Here is a 20647-nt window from a genome sequence, read left to right on the forward strand (position 1 = left end):
TTTTTTAAAGACATTTTTGATGAATTCCGGTCAAAGGATAAACACACTAAGCCCCAGTTGGCGTAAGGGGTTAAAACCTGACTGCATGTGGCGCGAGATGGTTTAAACCCACAAGTGTGTGGAAAATCCCTTTCCGAGAAATGTAACGGTTGTTCTCTTCAGACCCCACTGACTAACTCATCTTGTATGAGCACCACCACACGTACTCACTAACAGTCACCAGCTCAGTCAGATATCAGCAGTCACAACATGACTTTCAAGTCTTCCGTGGAACGTCAGTCTCTCACCTGAAAGCTCACTTTACAGTCACAAGCGCACATCAATATCACAAGTCAGAACACGTCCAATCGAAATGCTGGCAAGAGTCATTTTGACCATGCTCAGAAAGATTTCCGGATTTTACCCCAGTGGGATAAAATCACACATAGGAAGGCTCTAAGTAACCTTTAAGTAAGAGTGTTATGAAATGGCTTACGTTGTGCTTATGAGTGCTTTAAGAACACTGTCAGGGAGTCATGCTTATGAAGGCTCTATTATGCTTAGATTTCAACCCAGTTGTGGTTATATGTTTACCATGTGTATTATGGTCCCTGGTGACTCTTCTTGAGCATAGATGATTAATTACTGCTCTATTTTCATCCCTCTTTCAAAATGCCACAACGCAACATAGCTAATTAATCCTTGAGACGCCCCAGATATAACAACAGAGTAACACTAAGCACTCTGCAGTTCTGAACTGCTCTCTTCTGGTTGTGCACAGCAACGATAACTGGTGATCCATTTCCGATTAGCTTAGTCATTCCACTTGTGTTATGTTGACTCTTCCATTTTTAACAAGGACAGTCAGCTGATGTATATTGGGAAACTCTAAGGATGAGTAAAGTGCACTTCAGGTCTCAATAGCCTGTTATGCATACATAGTAGTTAACACTTAAAGTGAACCGTTACTGGAACTCATAGCATCTTTAATCAACGTGAACTCATAATCACATGCATTGGATCCATCTGCAGTGGGACATGCTAATGTTAGTTTGGAGACATAATACACAGAGGCTTCTTCAGTTAACATTCAAGCCTTATTTTACATGAGAGTCATCCCAAGGGTTTCCATCATCACCTTGATCTACCCCACAGTGTTACGTCACACCCACGTTATCACCATACTATCTACTCAGGTAAACATTTACATGTAGATAAATGCCTGCTGTGCCTTGCTTCTGTAGCTGGCACCAGTATCCATGTCTGGGGCCCTGTCCTGAAATATCCCATGAAGGTCATAAGATACCGTAACTCCCTTCCTGGATAATTCACTAAATAAAACACGCCCTCTCCTCAGAAACCTTTTACACATAATACATGAATACAATAGTTCTGATTAAAATAATGCTAACTTAATTCATGGTACGTATATAATTATACATTCATGTGTACTACACACTCTTATAATGAGAGTTAACAGAAAGTTCTAATGGAACGTAACACTATGTTTGGTGTTTCTGTTTTCTGTTGACATCCTTACTGTTTTTGTTGTAATTGCTTCATAATGCCTTCCAAACAATGCTTGACATTATGCTTCAGAAAACATGAATAATCTAAAGCTGTGGTGAACAACCACAGGTAACAAAAAATAAAACATTGTAAATGCAGTTTTTACTGTAGCAGCAAGTGGCCTGTCATTTTCCAACATATCCACTCCTTTCTACTTGAATGGACAGGGGGCCGTTTTTGAGGACACACGGTGGGTTTGCCGCTTTGTGGGAACCTGTCTGGCAATCTGACAGACTGAAAAATAGGTTGTTGGATGAACAAAGGGTTTGGAAATGGTTGATTTGGATATGAAGCCCATTAGTTGTGGGGATGATTTGTTGCCTGCTCTATACAGTCGTGACCCCATCGTAAACGTTCTGTCATTCCACATACGTCAACTAAATGATGCAGTTTAACTCAACGCAGCACCTCACCTGTGCCTATCAGAGTGCATTTATTAGTTTTAAGGTATTGTATGCCTATAGAGGAAGTGACAGAGAGAGAGAGAGAGAGAGAGAGAGAGAGAGAGAGAGATGTTGAGGGACATCACAGGAAGAAAAAAAAGCATGCAGGTGTAAAGCAAGAATGGTTAAAAGACCAATTATTGAACTGAGACGTGTAGTTGATGGAACATGTGGCGATAGCCTGTAAAAAAAACATGTATGTGTTGAAGTGTGGTGTAACAGTCTAAGATCTTGACTCAGGACTACATGTGTTCCCTGGTGACCAGGGTTCGAGGCCAGACTCAGACAACTCTGTTTCCCTCTATATACCTGTCTTACTAGCCTCTCCTTCCTAATATGCTGTCATTACAATAATTAAATACCCCAAAGTATATCAGAAAATGCACATTGGATGTACGGAGAAACTGAGAATAGGTTATTAGAGAAAAATAATTAAATGGAAGGAGGGAGAGGAGATAGAGCAGGAGAGAGACAGGGAACCCACTGATCTTCTCTGTGGATTAATCTGTCATCAGAACCACTTCTGTGGATTATTCATGAATGTGTATGGACAGGGATTATTTTGGAGAAGTTTGTGAGGACAGCCATGTTTTGGGAAGCGAGTGAACATGTTCTCTTTTTCAGTCTGAGCTCTCGCCTAATCATAGGCAGATATTCAAGTTTACATTCATTATTCCTCCAAATTCCTTTTTCGTTTCTTGTGTGAACCAGAAAGGATAAAGCAGGGCCGGCTCCAGCCTTTTCAAGGCCCTAATCAAATTTTGTTGATGGTGTCCCTCAACTCCAAAGCAAACAACTGTATGCCCTGTTTTAGGTAGGGAGCGAAAATTCTTTAAAGTTCACAGTATTTTCTGCAAGAAAATATTTTTAGCAGAAAATTAAGGTCTGTAGGTGTATACAATGCTATTTTGATACATTTTTAAATATCTACAGGAGAAGGTGACTTTAATCAGATGCTTTCAGAATATTCCATTTTTGGTTTTGTGGGGATTATGACATGTTGACTATTCCTCTCTCCTACACATTTTGCCAAGAGTACATTTAAGAGCTGAATAACTCAGAGCTTGGTAATTTCTTAAAATTCGACACATGTTGCCATTCCTTTTTAATAATATAGCTTAGGCTGAAATATTCACAAAATCAGTGGGCTCAGTTGGAGGTGACACATGCCTCGTCAGTATTACAGCCATGATTACTACTACTAATACCTCTAGCATTCTAAGCCTGAAGCCTGCCACTTGGCTGCACCAATCGCTCGAGTTTCTCAGAAACAAAGCACAACCTAATAAATGGTTTATGCTCTTGGAACTTGAAAATTAACTGTAACTTCAACTATATGACGTTACAGTTGAAGGTACAACTGTAACTTCATATAGTTGCCCATGAAACAATATGAAGTTACAGCCCATGCACCAGCAAAACTGCTATGGTATACTACTAATAATGACTTCATTTGTATAGCGCTTTTCCAGTACAATGACACAAAGTGCTTTACATACAATAAAAATAGAATATGTATATATATTTCTTTTTAATTAAGGAAGTAAAAAGAATAAACAAAACATAAAATCACAATGATAATATATTCATAAAAGCCATGTTATAAAAATGTGTTTTTACATAAGATTTAAAAGAATGCACTGACGTAGTGTCTCTGACATTCTGTGGTAATGTAGGCTGTTCCAGAGTCCAGGGGCCCATACAGCAAAGGCCCGGTTCCCTTTAGTTTTCAGTCTAGACTCTGGGACAGCCGGGACAGAGTAATACTTCATGCTTTCTTCCAAAAGGTTTAGCTAGCTTGTCAAGTTATTGTTTACACCAAATTGTTTAATAATGCAGGGTTAATTCCAGAATTATTACATTTGTTAACAAGTTTCAGTGATTAGCTAGAAACTTTAGATAACCATACAGGCCAATACGGTCGTAATGTAATGTTAAAAGTCAGTGCAATAGTTTTTTTATCTATACAAATCAATTATAAATCATCCTGTTTCTGTGCAACACTAATTTTGATCAACTGTACACATCAGTAGCCGTTACAATATTTTAAGCTATACTAAATCTATAGCAAGAACAGATAACTTAGGGCAATTTTGTTACCAGATTTTGGCCTATTAAAAACAAAAACTGTTGTGAGAATCAAGCAGCTCCAAAGCAAAACAAACAAGAAATAATATTATTGCTTACATACTGTTTCTGCTAAGAATTAGTGTGTGGTTCAAAGCAAATGAATAAGAAAATGGCATTGGTTTCCCTCCCCAAAAAATGCAATTATAATAACTCTCTCTCCCCCCTCTGCATCTTAATCTCTCACTCTCTCTCTCTCTTTAACTTAACCTTCTCCTCTCCTTCATCTGATTCTTTCTCCCTCCACCCTAGTGATGGAAGTATGGCAACAAAGCAGGTCGTATTTCTTCAGAGACCTGTCCTTCCCCGCAAGAGAAGGGAATCCAAGGTACACGACCTCACATTCCTCAGTGTTGTTTCTCTTGGCACGTGTGAGTTTGGCTCCCAGCTTTCACACCAGCCAGAGGAACCAACATCACCTCTCGCCAACCCAGCTCATACCACAATTGTTTTTGTTTTCACATAGATAAATATGCACAGTGCTGAGATACGAGCCATTCTGTTGTACTGCAATGTGTGTTGGCAAAGTATTTTCCATATGACCTTTCATAGAGCTGATACGTTCTAGATTGGTCCTTTGTGGAATAAATCTATGCTGATATTGTCTGATACATGAATTAAAGCTCAAGTCACCATTGGCAACCTAACTGATGGAAAATGAAGACGTGTAGATATGACATGTAGATAATGTGTGTGTGTATTTGTTCAGTAGAGTATGTGTGTGCATGGAGTGTGCGGTTCATTTCAACATACTATTGATCTAGAAAATGTCAATAGAAGTAATCTCATATATTTTTGGAAGTATTAACTCCATTTCCTTTTCTGGTCTGTGGCTCTGAAAGCTCCAGTTACTTTCTTTCTACAGTTTCATTTCCCACTTCAATGATTTGTTTGCCCCATTTATTTGCTCTTCACTTGTTTGCTTTAACATCATCTTTCAACTTTCATTCAGTCCTGAACACAGCCAAAAGAGTAAGCATTTAGAAACAATTTTAACACAAACCCCCTGTCTTTCAGAAACTGATATTCAAAAGTCAAAAGTCCAACAAGAACTTGATTAAAGACGCGCCAAAAAACAAGAAGAAGAAAAACAAGCCGTCAGCTGCAGAGAAAGATCTGGAAGATCCCAAGATTCTTGACGACGGAGAACCGGTGGTCGGAGAGGAGAGCAGACACATAAAGGATAATAAGGGGAACAAAATGGAGAGAGTGACAGAAACTGAGGTAGAAACTGTGTGTAAACAGGTTGAGGCTCCTTGCGAGGTAGAGGAAGAGAAAGAGGTTGAGGATGTGTCAGGAAGTGAGGTTGGAACCAGGGAGAAGAAAGATGGAGCTGCAGGAACAGATGATAAGACTGTCAGAGTGGATGAGGGAGTAGAAGCAGTGCCAGAGATAGAGCAGGACAGAGATAAAGAGGGGGAGGCCAAGGAAGCCAGAGAAAATAGGGTGGCAGTCTTAGATGAGACAGAATCTACCAAGTGCTCAGAGGTGGAAGTGGGAATCACAAGACGGGAAGAGGAGAAAGTGAAGGAAAATGGAGTTGAGACTGACCAAGTCACAAATGGAGGGGAAAAGGATGGAGGAACCGATAATGTGGCCGTACAAGAAGACCCAACTGACCAGGAAGAATATGCAGCACAAGAGGAGGTACAAAACACAATTAAGGAGTATGGACAGGTTAAATTCACCAACCAATGCCCCGAAGAGAGCCAAAGGTTGGATGTGTAAACCTTCTCTTCAGACCACAGCAACCATCACAGCTACCTATACATCATGTACCCACCAAATGTCCTAAGCTGAGATAGGAGGCATCCACTCACATATCCCTCTGTTGCTGTGATCTCCCACCATCAGGTCATTACAGACTGTCTTCTGCAGCACACATCAATGGACACATTTCTACCACAGGGGGACACAACCTCAGACTAATACTTACACACACTGAAGATATGTAACTGAGAATGTCGAGGAGGTTACCTAATGTCTATACTGAAGTCACTGGATATAATGAAGAAGTTGATGACAGACTTTAACCAAGCCTACCTGCTTGTCCCTTACAGTTTCACTGGGGTATTATATGACGGTGTGCCGCGTGGGTTTAGATGAGATGCACTGTGGGAAATCTAGTGTCTATTGTTGCGACAGGCAATCCAATGTAAAGTGAAAGGAACTTTGTCTACTTTTAGTCCTCATTGTGAAATACGACACATGATGCTAGTAATCACTATGATTCTAGGTAGCTATGATTGGTTGACCTTGCATTCCAAATGTGTCAATATCCAAGCTAGGAAAAGGTTTATTGTGTGGGATGTGGGTTGAGTAAAATTGAAGTGAGTTGAGAACCATATTAGGAAAAAAAATTGACATCATTAAGAATTTTCACCCGTTGGTCATAAAAAAAACGCTATGCCAGTATGGAGGCAAAGTTATGGGCAGGGCCATGAGTAGATGTTCACAGACAAAAATATACGGAGAAATAAAAAAAAACAATAGCCTTGTTTGAAATAGCCATGTTTGATTGGTAATTTTCTATTGACATTTACTTTAATATTTCACCTAATTCTTTCTGGTCCCTCTTAACAGCATAATTTCTGACGGTAACAAAATAAAATGTATTCTGTCATGGTGTCATGTTGCTTTCCATTTTAAAGTGGTGCAGCATCGATGTTGTGGGGAGCAGTCATTAGCTGGCTAATGGACTTTGTCAGTGGGGTATCAGTCAGAAGTCATACATTTATAATGAGGGTCACTTATGTGGCTATTGACAGTAGAAAATCTCACCTCGTCAAACAACAAATAGCACTTCATCTGAATGGTTATTTCCACAAAGATGGATTTTACATTTTACTGCCCTTACTTAGTGAAGTCTGTGGAAAGTTGTGTTTACAATTGAATATAGATATGCTTTTCTAACCAACTTATCTGAAATATTCAATGGTCAATGGCAGATGTATTGTACAACCCCGTTTCCCAAAAGGTTGGGACACTGTGTAAAATGTAAAGAAAAACATAATGCAATTATGTGCAAATCATTACATTTTCTCAGTGTTGTAACTGAGAAATGTAATTGTTCCTTGAAAAATATATGCCCACTTTGAATTTGATGCCAACAACAGGTTTAAAAAAAGCTGGGACAGGGGCATAAAAAGACTGGAAACTTAGTGCATTGCTAAAAGGAAAACCTGGTGGAACATCTAACAACTAATTAGGTTATTTGGCAATAGGTCAGTAACACGATTGGGTATATAAAGAGCGTCCCAGAGAGGATGATTCTTTCAGAAGTTAAGATGGAGAGGGGTTCACCACTGTGAAAAACTGTGCGGGCAAATTGTGCAACAATTTAAGAATAATGTTACTCAATGTAAAATTGCAGAGTTTGGGGGTCTCATCATCTACAGTACATAATATCATTAAAAGAATCAGAGAATCTGGAGTAATCGCTGTACACAAGGGACAAGGTCGAAAACCAATATTGGATGGCCATGATCTTGATGGCACTGCATTAAAAACAGACATGATTCTGCAATGGACATCACTGCATGGACTCAGGAACACTTCCGAAAACCATTGTCTGTGAACACAGTACAGTACACCGATCCATCCACAAATACAAGGTAAAACCCTTCCATGCAAAGAAAAAACCATACATACAACAAGATCTGGAAACTCTGCTGCCTTCTCTGGGCTCAAGCTCATTTAAGATGGACTGAGACGAAGTGGAAACCTGTCCTGTGGTCGGACAAATACAAATTTGAGACAAAAAATACAACAAAAGAGAAACCAAACTGTTCAGCAGCTGAAATCTTATATCAAGCAAGAATAGAAACTTTCAAAACTAAAGCAATGGGTCTCCTCAGTTCCCAAACGGTTACAGAGTATTGTTAAAAGAAGAGGTTATGCAACACAGTGGTAAACATGCCCCTGTCCCAACTTTTTCCAAAAACAATACAATTTCTCAGTTTCAACATTTGATATGTTGTCTTCATATTATTTTCAATTAAACACAGGAATAGATCATTTGCACATCATTGTATTCCCAACTTTTGGAAACGGGGTTGTAAATAATCATTCCAAAATGTGACCAGGATAGCCTTATCATGAAACGACCAGCCCTAAATCGTCACGTTTAGTTGTCAGACGAATAACAGATATGAAAGTGGTCTCAGTTTGTAGCCTATATGTCTAAGTTTCATGAGAAATTTGGGTTTGAAGGTATTATGAAATGTCAGTATTCTTTGTTTTTGATTTAAATGCAAGGTAAGATATTTTTAAGGAGAAGTTTCTGTTTTTGATTTGAAGCCAGGTTCAGTGTTCTGGTTTATGCTACCGCTAGCTTAAATGTGCATTCTGAAGCTTTGACTGTAATTAGTTACTTCCTATTGTATATTGTCCTCCTGGCCTCATCTGATAAAGCTGGATCCTTTGGGTGTGAGGTCATCATTAATACCCAAAAGGTAAGAGGGTTGAACAAGAATGGATTTTGCAAAGTTGGAATTTGTTCAAGTAAAGAAGAGTTTGCCCACATGTCAAATAACGTTTTTCATTTGAAGTCAGGATATTTTTCATTTTGTGATGTTATTTCTTTGTGGTATTTTATTTTTTATCCAGTGACACTTTCCTTTAGGCTAATAGGAGCTGTAATAACCACTTATTGTATTTGACAAATATTTTATTTAGACTTGTGGGTTACAGCAAGAGAGAGAATATAAATTACTTATCAGTTGTAGTAATTGTGAGACTAGGTCAAATATGAATAAGAAATGGCAATCTAAAAGGCCCCCTTTAACTGAATAATGATGTGGAATATGAGACAGCAACCTGTTTTCATGTATATTTAGATTGTAATGAAGATGTACCATTGAGCTCTTATTAAGTATTTTTTACTTTAGATTTCAAACATTAACTTTCTTTCCAAATTTAAGACAAATTGCTTTATAATATGTCATTTATTAAGATTTTATATCGGTTATGTTTTTCATACCAGTATGATATTTTATATATATACATATATACACTCACCTAAAGGATTATTAGGAACACCTGTTCAATTTCTCATTAATGCAATTATCTAATCAACCAATCACATGGCAGTTGCTTCAATGCACTTAGGGGTGTGGTCCTGGTCGAGACAATCTCCTGAACTCCAAACTGAATGTCAGAATGGGAAAGAAAGGTGATTTAAGCAATTTTGAGCGTGGCATGGTTGTTGGTGCCAGACAGGCCGGTCTGAGTATTTCACAATCTGCTCAGTTACTGGGATTTTCACGCACAACCATTTCTAGGGTTTACAAAGAATGGTGTGAAAAGGGATAAACATCCATGTATGCGGCAGTCCTGTGGGTGAAAATGTCTTGTTGATGCTAGAGGTCAGAGGAGAATGGGCCGACTGATTCAAGCTGATAGAAGAGCAACTTTGACTGAAATAACCACTTGTTACAAACGAGGTATGCAGCAAAGCATTTGTGAAGCCACAACATGCACAACCTTGAGGCAGATGGGCTACAACAGCAGAAGACCCCACCGGGTACCACTCATCTCCACTACAAATAGGAAAAAGGGCTACAATTTGCACGAGCTCACCAACACTGGACAGTTGAAGACTGGAAGAATGTTGCCTGGTCTGATGAGTCTCGATTTCTGTTGAGACATTCAGATGGTAGAGTCAGAATTTGGCGTAAACAGAACATGGATCCATCATGCCTTGTTACCACTGTGCAGGCTGGTGGTGGTGGTGTAATGGTGTGGGGGATGTTTTCTTGACACACTTTAGGCCCCTTAGTGCCAATTGGGCATCGTTTAAATGCCACGGCCTACCTGAGCATTGTTTCTGACCATGTCCATCCCTTTATGACCACCATGTACCCATCCTCTGATGGCTACTTCCAGCAGGATAATGCACCATGTCACAAAGCTCGAATCATTTCAAATTGGTTTCTTGAACATGACAATGAGTTCACTGTACTGAAATGGCCCCCACAGTCACCAGATCTCAACCCAATAGAGCATCTTTGGGATGTGGTGGAACGGGAGCTTCGTGCCCTGGATGTGCATCCCACAAATCTCCATCAACTGCAATATGCTATTTCAACATTTCTAAAGAATGTTTTCAGCACCTTGTTGAATCAATGCCACGTAGAATGGCGAAAGGGGGTCAAACACAGTATTAGTATGGTGTTCCTAATAATCCTTTAGGTGAGTATATATATACACACACACATATATATATATACATATATATATATATATATATATACACACACACGTGTGTATATATACACACACACGTGTGTATATATATATATATATATATATATATAAAAGAACATACTGGCATGAATAACATATATATAAACCAGGTGCTTCAAATCCTGAATGCTGATTGGCTTATTGCCGTGGTATATAAGCTCTTATACCACAGGTATGACATCACATAACATTTTACTTCTCTAATTGCATTGGTGACTCATTTATAATCGCAATAAGGCATGTCTGGGGATATTGGTATTTGGCTAACAAACCGCAACTAAGCGCTTGGTCCAGACACTCCATGAGGCATCGTGCCTAAGAACAGTTCTTAGCCATGGTATAGTGGCCATATACCAGACCCCCTTGTGCCTTATTGTTTTAAATGTATACCATATTTATATACATACTACATATATATGTATGTATATTGTAAATTGAGAACAAAATGCTTGTTCAAGTACATTTTCTTTTAGGAAAGTCCAGAAAAACATTGCCAAGAAGAATCAGGTAGTCATTCTTTGTATCATTGTGTGTTTAACAATTACAGTATTCTGGTAGGACATATATTTACATGGACAACAGTAACCTCCACTGAGCTGGGTCAAACAACACCAGGTCCTGCATCCGTTTCTACAGTAACCTATTACCTGGGGGTTGTGAACTCCACACCCTCATCCTTCATCATACGAGATGAATGGTGATTGTACATTTGCTCTGCTTTGACATTAATAGACTTTGTGGAGAGTAGGTAGACTCAATTTCGCAAGACACTGAAAAACACCAATATGGAGAGAAGGATCTGGCATTTCATTAGTTAAATGATGCTGAACATTGTTTACTCACCCTTCCGTGACAAGAAGGAGACCTGTGACTAACGTAGACAAACCTCAGGCTGGTCTAGGACAAGAGCCTCCGACACACTCATGTAAAAAAGGTAATATACAATTTCCTGTATTTATGTAACCATGGTTGTCTGAAGCTCAACCTTCAGTGGCGGTGCAATTGTTCTTGATTATGCTGTACAAAATGTGTTCAAGGGTTCATTTCCTGTGTGCTACGATGTGAAACTGACAGATTCAAAAAGACATAAACATGATTCAGTAGGATGGCAATCTCTTTGTGTTGTCACTTTAGCTTGCTCGTGTGATATCTGGAAATGTATTGTTAGGTTTCATCTTTGATGTTATTGTTTTCATCACCTCCACTGCCATCTTGAATGTCGAGTATCTTTGATCGTCGAGTACCATCACGCACTGCAGTATTTGGAAAAGCTGAAGTATTCTTTGTCTTCGCTATTATGAAAATGTCCACATCCCTACTGTTTATGACGTGTACAATTTGTATATTATAAAATGATTTCTATTAATGTTCGCCTATGGTGGGGGTTTTTCTAGGTGAATTAAAGATAAATGTGTTTTGTTACCTTTGGGGTCATTCTTCAAATTAATTGATTACCAAAGTCTACATAGTTCCCTCATACGTGGTCTTTTTATTTTCAAGTTGACTGTAAAGTTTTAATTCAAACTTCAAATTTTCGGCATAACCTTAATTACAGTAAAGGCACCAGTAGATAAGGAATACATTTGCTGGTTACACATGACATTGAGGCCAGTGAGAAAAACTGGAAAATTTGTAAACATATTTTTTTTTGCTCAGGTATCTTTGTGAAGAGCCTTGGAATTGTAAAGAGAAATGTCTGAAAGCTTAAGTTCCTCAAATACTCCACAATAAGAGGGCCCTAAATATTTGGTTCTGAACCAATTTGCTTGAGAACAAACTCGTTTTTATTGGTGGGCAAGCATTTTGATTAATCTGCTTAAACATATTACATTTCAGGGTCACAGTTGATCAAAGGTATAGTCATTATGTTGCTGTAAACAACATTGTGGGCCACATGTGTCCACAACTCATAGTACTGATGCTTGTGAAAGCCAGCCTATTTCTAGTGGAGGTTCACGGTCAGAAATAATCTATTTGTCATGAGCTAGGAGCCCTGAGAAGGGCAGCGTCATTATAATGGGGGTTATTCCACTACAACCACATCGTATCCATTTGGTACGCAACAGAAAGCATTAATAGCTCTTAAATTAGCAATGGGACAAGGTGGGCAACTGTCAGAAATCCTCAGTTCCAGCTTGCGGTTCTAGTACTTGAGTGCCTAAGGCACTCTGGCCCATGGGGCTTACCACAAAGGACTGAGCTAATGATGGGTTTGGGATAAAACTGCTGAATGTGGCAAACTGAATGTCTGGAGAGGTTTAATAAATTGATTAAAAGAGGAATTGACATTACCCTAGATCTTTGCATGTGTATACATTTGTACACTTGATATGCCAAAATTAATTTTATAAACTAATGCCCCAAGGTCCACACAAGTTAATTAACTGTACCAAAAAAATCACTTGTCTGTACCAACAAATCACTTGCTAATCATTTCCATTCATCTACATTATATATTATTTATTTGAAAGGTTTTACTGCTTTTCATTTAGGTTTGTCCTGACAGCATTCATCCAGTGATCATGTCAGTTCACATGTTAAGATAACACTGCCATCTAGTGATAAGGCAAGTAACACACTCATCTGGTTGGATCCAAGGCCTGTCTATGATGATGCTTATGACTCAGCAAAATAAATTATATATATTTTGTTATTATTAGCCATACCACCTTATTTAAGGAGAAAGTAACTTTGATTTACAGCTTAGTTAAATGTGTTTTATATTAATGATACTTTTTTGAAATAAGAGTAAATCATCCGTAATTAAAAAAAACGAAATAAAAAATTACATTACCAGAATCTAGGAGTAGAAAATGTTTTTGTGTCTGCATTAAAACATGGTATGGCTTTATAAAAAAGACCCCTTTAAAGTATCGGCATAACTACATAATATTACCCAGTCCAGTGGTTCCCAACTCCAGTCTTTGAGTAACCTCGACAGTACACATTTTTATTTTCGCCCCAGCCAAGCACAGCTGATTCAACTAGTCAAGTAATTATCAGGCTCTCATTCACAGAATTCGTATGCTTGGCCAGGGCTATGACAAATGTGTGCTGTTGGGGTTACTCGTGGACCGGAGGTGGGAACCACTGTTGATTACTCCCTGTTATCACACTTTAACCCAGACTTAATGAAGTCCTGTACTACAAAGCCAGTTCCTAACCTTCAACAAGAGCACTTTGAAAGTGACAAGAAAGGAGTTCACCACAAGTTCACACATTTGAAAGAGAAACTCCAAAGCACTGAATTATAGGTCAGTATAAGTATGCTTCCATTACCTTGTGTTTGAGTATCTGGTGAAAAACCTTCCTGTGCTGCTTGATAAAGTCATGCAGGGTTCTTTTACTCCAACACAAATGAACACAATTACCTCAGTGTACGTCAATCTCTGCCTTATCGCTCGCTTTCAGGACCTTAAACAGTAAATTAATTAATACCTCTCTCTTGTCATTTCTTAATTAGTTCCCATTCCAGGAGGAGGAGAAATGGGTGTGTCAGCAAATCCATTTTGTGCGCTAACGTGGTTATGACTTTGCTTTTACTTTATTAATTAATTAGAGACACTCTGAAAACATGCTGTTCTCATGCTGATGAGGATTTCAGTGCATATTGTGGAGTGATGTAAAGCCCATTCCATTCATATTAGTAGCTTATATTCAATAGGTGCTAGATGTCATTCATTTCAAGATTCATTGATCATAGGAGCTATATAGAGCAAGTTGAAAGATTTATTAGATTTTTACCAGAGCCGGTTGGATGATTTATTAGGTTTTAACTCAGGTATTGGGCGCAGATGGGAATGGACGCACCACAGCTCTGAGTGAGAGAGCCCATGAGTTGACATGTCAGGGCCGGTCGGGGCTGGTTTGTTGAGACTGATCCAGGGGAGATGATCACTTTGAGGGTAACACATGAGAAACATATAATGAATGGCCAAAATAAACGAAAGAACAAATATGCAATCATTTGAAAACAACATAACAGCGCTCCCTAACTATCACAATATGAACATGTCTACAAGGCCAGCCTCAAACCTCTCTGACCCTACAACATATACGTTATTACCCTGCTCTTTTTACCTGTGGCGTTTTTGCGCAGCAGTGAAAGCGCACGTCGTTGAGAGAAGTGTCGTCCAGCCCGGACTGGAATTCCTCCACCTTGGTCTCGATTCCGCAGATGCCCCCATCAGCACACGCCTCGCTCCAGAGACCGTACTCGCCATAGCCCAGGCCGTTGCCCGTGAGGGTGGGGTTGCTGCTGCAGCGGAATCTGATGTTATTGGCCGATGTGTCGTCACCAAACATACCCTGATAGGGCTCCACGCGCAGCTGGAAGGAAGTAAGCACCCCCCTGGGGCAATACTGGGGCTCTGACCAGTCACCATAGCTGTCGGAGGAAGTGAGGGGGGAAATGGAAGTAAAACGGAGTAAAGGAGAACAGAGTGAGTATCTGACATGTCATCAGTCGCACAGGACACAGGAAAAAAAAAATCTTCTTTGGAGTGAGGTTTTACAGTAGATGTTACCAATAGTTTGAGGGAGACAGGCAGAGAGAAGGGACGCATCAGTAGAAATATGGAATAGTCAGTCATTCACAATGAACCAGTTTAACCACTATATTCAAAGAACCTACATTGTCAATGCTTCATGTCCATTTGGATCTACATTGGGGAATGGGAGGCATTGTACTGTACACTTACAACCCAGCGTGAGACTCAATGGTGTATAAGAAGCTCCTATCCTCGCCCTTAGCGCAGATCAAGCGAATGCCATTCAAGGCAGTGTCGTCCAGACCGTACTGCTCAGACTCAACCTGAGAGAAGGTTAATGGGCATAGGCAAGCATTAGCTCGAATAAACAATATCTCTCTTTGTAATATCACATAAATGTTTGATCATGTTTGGGAACAGCTTCACACCTCAAATACTTGGATTCCATGAAGGGTAAGATTCTAACTGAGATAAAGAATGGGCTATAGAAAGTTGCCATTTTTACCACAAAAGAATCAAACTCAATCTCTGAACTGACTCAAACTGAAAGAAATGTAATGCAAACTGATAGATTTTTTATTTTTTTTTACATGTGTGACTGAGCACTTTCTTACCCGGAGCATGAATCCAACAGCAAAGAACTTGTCAGGACACATCTCTGGCCAGGTCCAGTTTCCAAATTGTTCTCCATTTGGCACGGTGAGAAGGGAGGTGTAAGACCTAGATATATATTGGATCCCAGCACTCTCTAGATAGGGTTTCTCATGAGGCAAGACAGACAAACATGACCCGAAGGCCAGCACAGCCATGACGGACAAAGCAGAGACCAGAAGGGTAGCCATGTTGACAGTAGTCCACAGGAGAGATGGAAGACAAGAAAAGATCTCTTATAACCTTCCTCACACTGTTATCAGTATTAATCATTTACAACACTGTGGTCCAGCCATGGGAAGAGGCAGGTGATACACCAAATAAAAAAAGAACAATACTAACAGAGACCTAAAAAGCAACTGCTTTACACCTGCTGTAAATGAACTGTTAATGACTTGTTATCCTTTCTTTTGACAAAATATTCATGTTTAGTTAGTTGGCAAACTCCTATCCTCAGCAACTTGCACCAGCTACTGTGGCAGAATCCTACCATAAATAGAAATATAACCCATGTTGTTTGATTTGATATGAAGGATTTAAAAGATCATTTGCAGAACCCCAGTCCCAAACTGATACCATAAAAACAAACAGTGTGTTGCCTTCTCACGCTTTTACCTGGTAACTCTATCTCCCTGTCAGACCCTCAAGGCTACACAGTTTTTTATGTGACAAATCGAGACTACTGTTTTTTTATTTTATTTTAATGGTATTCATTATCAAAACAGATCAGTTATTTTACACACATTTAAAAATATTCATTTTCTAACACCTCACGTAAAGTGACTTTCTCTTATCGCAGTGCATGTGCAGTCCCAAGGCAACTGAAGGAACCATTTCCATTTTCCTTCTAAATGACTTGCATAATGAGTAGCTTTCTCTAGTTTGGTATTATAGATAGCTGGGATATTTTAAGAGTCCTTTGCTATGTTTATATTTCAGACAACATTCTGAATATTATAATGAATCTAAAGTTCAAGCAAATGAAAAATGAGAGAAAAATGACCTTGAACACCTCTTGTATCCCCTGGATGTAGAATGATTTCCACCTTTGTAAACATTATATACTGATAAACATACACTCACCGGCCACTAAATTAGGTTTACCTATTTAGTATTTTTACCTCCATTCGTTTCAAGTTTCGACACATTGTGGGTTTAGATGCCATTCTGCACAACCCTGTTGTAAAAAGGGTTATTTGAGTATGTGTGGCCTTCCTGTCAGCTTGACTGAGTCTGGCCATTCTCTTTTGACTTCTCTCAAGGTGTTTTCGCCTACAGAACTATCGCTCAATGGGTGTTTTAAATTTATCGCACAATTTCTCCATCAAATCTAGAGATGTAGTATATGGACCTCCCAGGTCAGCTGTAACTGAGATGCTATATTCCCAATGTCTGGCATCAACATTCTTACCACGAAGTCTCTTTGGCCACACATCTTCCATAAACTTAATGTTTGGTCAAACAACCACATGACCCTGTCTGCATGCCTTATTTATTGAGTTGCAGTCAAACTATTTGCTGTTTGGCCATTTGCGTAAATGAGCAGCAGCACAGGCACCATCTAATTAAATGGGTGGTGCCTGTGATTCTGCCGAATTAGTTAGCTGAGCTTCCTTCCTTTCTTATGTACCACTTTATTGTATATTACAAGGAGACATTTTTATTTGATGTAAAATGTATGTCAAAATCTATTTGCTGGCCAGAAAAGCACTGTTATTGACACATTTATAGGTCTGTAATAATTATGTATTGTGGTTAAATTGTGAGACGTTTTATAGAGGGTTAGAGTGCTTTTAATAACTACAAAAAACATCAATTAGGCTGGAATGATCACCCCGGGCCTTAGCTTGTCTACCTCCTGGCCTAAAACAAATTCCACCGCACCTTAGCCTGAACATACACCCAATACACTGAATATACACCCAATACACTGAACATACACCCAATACACTGAACATACACCCAATACACTGAACATACACCCAAAACACTGAACATACACCTAATACACTGAACATACACCCAATACACTGAACATACACCCAAAACACTGAACATACACCTAATACACTGAACATACACCCAATACACTGAACATACACCCAATACACTCATCATACACCCAATACACTCAACATACACCCAATACACTGAACATACACCTAATACACTGAACATACACCTAATACACTGAACATACACCTAATTGCAACAAAATCGTTTATTTAATTCATGATTATATTTGCAAATATACAGTGGATATAAAAAGTCTACACACCCCTGTTAAAAAGCCAGGTTTTTGTGATGTAAAATAATGAGACAAAGATAAATCATGTCAGAACTTTTTCCACTTTTAATGTGAACATAAAAACATCTTTGATGATGTTCCGTGCTTTCCTAAGGCATTGTGTATGGTAGATGCCTTGCATGGAAAGGAGATGGCAGCTGATGACAAGCAAACTTCACCACCCTCTGGAGGGCCTTGCAAACCGCAGCAGAGCAGCTGCGGTACCAGGCGTCCTGAAGTCCATTATCATCTCCTTAGTCTTGCAGACGTTAAGAGAGAGGTTGTTGTCCTGGCACCAGGTAGCCAGGTTACTTACCTCCTATCTGTATTCGGTCTCATCATTGTTGGGGATGAAACCCAGGATGGTTGGGAATTTAAGGATGACGTTGGAGCTGTGTGTGGCCACGCAGTCATGCATGAACAGGGAGTACAGGAGGGGACTGAGTACACAGCCCTGGGGGGCTCCAGTTCTCAGTGTCAGTGCAGAGGAGGTGAGGTTGCCCATTCTCACCACCTATGGTCTGCTTGTCAGGAAGTCCAGGATCCAGTTGCAAAGGGAATAATGAAGTCCCAGGATCCTGAGCTTAGGAACAAGCTTAGCAGGCACAAGTGTTGAATGCGGAGCAGAAGTCCACGAACAGCATCCTCATGTGTGCTGCCTTTTTCCAGGAGGGAGAAGGTGGTGTGTGTGGTCAGGGCAATGGCATCGTCCGTAGATATGTTGGGGCGGTGTGCAAATTGAAAGGGGTCTGAGGTGATAAGAAGGGTGGAACAGATGCGGGATCTGACCAGACGACCGAAGCACTTCATGATGGTGGAGGTCAGTGCTACAGTACAGTAGTCATTCAGGCAGGCGATGGAAGGTTTCTTCGGTACAGGGACGATGGTGGTCAGTTGGAAGCAGGATGGGACTGTAGACAGATACAGGGAGAGGTTGAATATGGTGGTGAAAACCTCCGCTAGCTGGTCGACGTGAGGACCTGAGGACACGGCCTGGAATCCCATCTGGCCCTGGTGACAAAGGAGGGAACATTGCCGAGGGTTCACTTTTTTAAAAGCTCTCCTCACGTCAGCCGTGGTTAGGGACAGAGTGCAGTCGTCCAGGTCCTCAGCAAGCCTTCCAGAAGGGTGGGATTGTTATATTATCGTATGTTGATAACCAATGTAATGTCATGTAGCTGCAGTAGACTCATCTAGCCAAGGCACTTGAATTATGAGCTAACCATGGTTCTTCTTTGTTGATGTTTAACGGCGATTATATGAGCTAACCAGTCAGTGGGCCACGCAATAAATACGGGACGCGCAGTAAGTTTCAAGTTAGCCAGAACCATTTGGAAGGAGAGGGGTGTTCTGTTTTTCACGTGGGTGGCCATTTTTCACTTGGGTGGCCATGTCACTACATACTCTGTGGTTGTGTTTAGAAAAACACGATATTCTTAAAAACAACTTTGTCAATGGCAGGGCAGAGGGGCAGGGGCTGTGCCCCCCCCCCCCTTTGCACATGCCTGCTCAGTAGTGTGTATGGCCCCCATGTGCCTGTTTGCACTCCCGAAAACATCTGGGCATGCTCCTGATGAGACGACAGATGGTGTCCTGGGGGATCTCCTCCCAGACCTGGATCAGGGCATCAGTGAGCTCCTGGACAGTATGTGGCGTCGGGTGCACCAATTCATAACATCCCAGAGGTTCTCAATTGGATTCAGGTCTGGGAAACGTGAGGGCCACTCAATAGCATCAGTGCTTTCATCATCCAGGAACTGCCTACACACTCGCCACATGAGGCCAGGCATTGTCCTGCACCAGGAGGAACCCAGGGTCCTCTGCACCAGCATAGGATCTGACGATGGGTCTGAGGATTTCATCCCAGTACATAACAGCAGTCAGGATAACGTTGGCTAGCACGTCAAGGTCTGTGCAACCCTCCAAGGATAGAGAACAGGACGCCAATGCCAGACCTGTCAATTCTGGTGTTCTCTGGTGAATGCCAATCGAGCTGCATGCTGCTGGGCTGTGAGAACAGGTCCGACCAGAGGACGTAAGGCCCTCATGCCACCCTCGTGGAGTCTGTTTCTGACTGTTTGGTCAGAAATATCCCCCCTGTAACACGCTGGAGGTCTTTATGTAGGGCTCTGGCAGTACTCTTGTTCCTCCTCGCACAAAGGAGCAGATACAGGTCCGGCTGCTGGGTTCGTGCCCTTCTACTGCCCTGTCCAGCTCTCCTCATGTAACGGCCTATCTCCGGGTATCTCCTCCATGCTCTTGAGTCTGTACTGGGAGACACAGCAAACCTTCTTGAGCCAGCACATATGGATGTGCCATCCTGGAGGAGCTACCTGTGCAAACTCAGTGGGCTGTGGGTACCGACTCATGCTTCCGGTACTGATAAGGACACTAACAAAATGCTAAACTACAGAAGCATATGTCAAGAAAGATAAGGAGAGCGCAATTGTCTGTAGTCACCACCTGCAAAAACATTTCCTGTTTGGGGATTGTCATGCTGTTGCCTCTCCAGTGCACCTGTTGTCGCTTTCCTTTGCACGAACACAGGCGACATTGATTAAATCGCTTATGTGTTCTAACTGGACAGATTCATATCCCTGAAGTTTAATAGACTTGGTGTTATACTGGGATGAATACGTGTTCCCTTAAAAAATTTTAGCACTCTAAATATTTTTTGTGTACAAATGACTGAAATCCAAATGATCTCTTGAGCTATCCCACTATCATAGCTTGGTTGTTACAAAGTAGATATTGTTAATGGTGCGATTGAAAATCATGAGTCACATTTTATTTTAGACCTACACGTCTCCTGCAAGACCACGATATCCTGTGGATTGTACATGGTAGTTATCTTG

General features: G+C 40.5%; 2 protein-coding genes across 4 annotated transcripts in view; one reads left to right on the forward strand and one right to left on the reverse strand.

The window, feature by feature from the left end:
• Positions 1-6741, forward strand: part of LOC105021869 (raftlin) — a 63796-nt gene extending 57055 nt beyond the window's left edge. For all 3 annotated transcript variants that reach the window (XM_010889846.3, XM_010889847.3, XM_010889845.3), the window contains exons 9-10: positions 4371-4446; positions 5136-6741. In XM_010889846.3, the coding sequence (XP_010888148.2) occupies positions 4371-4446; positions 5136-5846 (787 nt within the window). In that variant the 3' untranslated portion in view covers positions 5847-6741. The remainder of the gene's footprint in view (positions 1-4370; positions 4447-5135) is intronic.
• A 7334-nt stretch (positions 6742-14075) lies between these two features.
• Positions 14076-15711, reverse strand: LOC105021868 (vitelline membrane outer layer protein 1). Its single transcript, XM_010889843.3, has 4 exons — positions 15469-15711; positions 15065-15177; positions 14445-14751; positions 14076-14261 (listed from the first exon to the last, which is right to left on the reverse strand). The coding sequence occupies exons 1-4, from the start codon at positions 15694-15696 to the stop codon at positions 14259-14261; spliced, it is 651 nt and encodes a 216-aa protein (XP_010888145.1). The 5' UTR covers positions 15697-15711; the 3' UTR covers positions 14076-14258.
• Positions 15712-20647: the final 4936 nt, after the last annotated feature.

This window comes from Esox lucius, chromosome 20 (genome assembly GCF_011004845.1).
Source record: "Esox lucius isolate fEsoLuc1 chromosome 20, fEsoLuc1.pri, whole genome shotgun sequence".
NCBI lineage: Eukaryota > Metazoa > Chordata > Actinopteri > Esociformes > Esocidae > Esox > Esox lucius.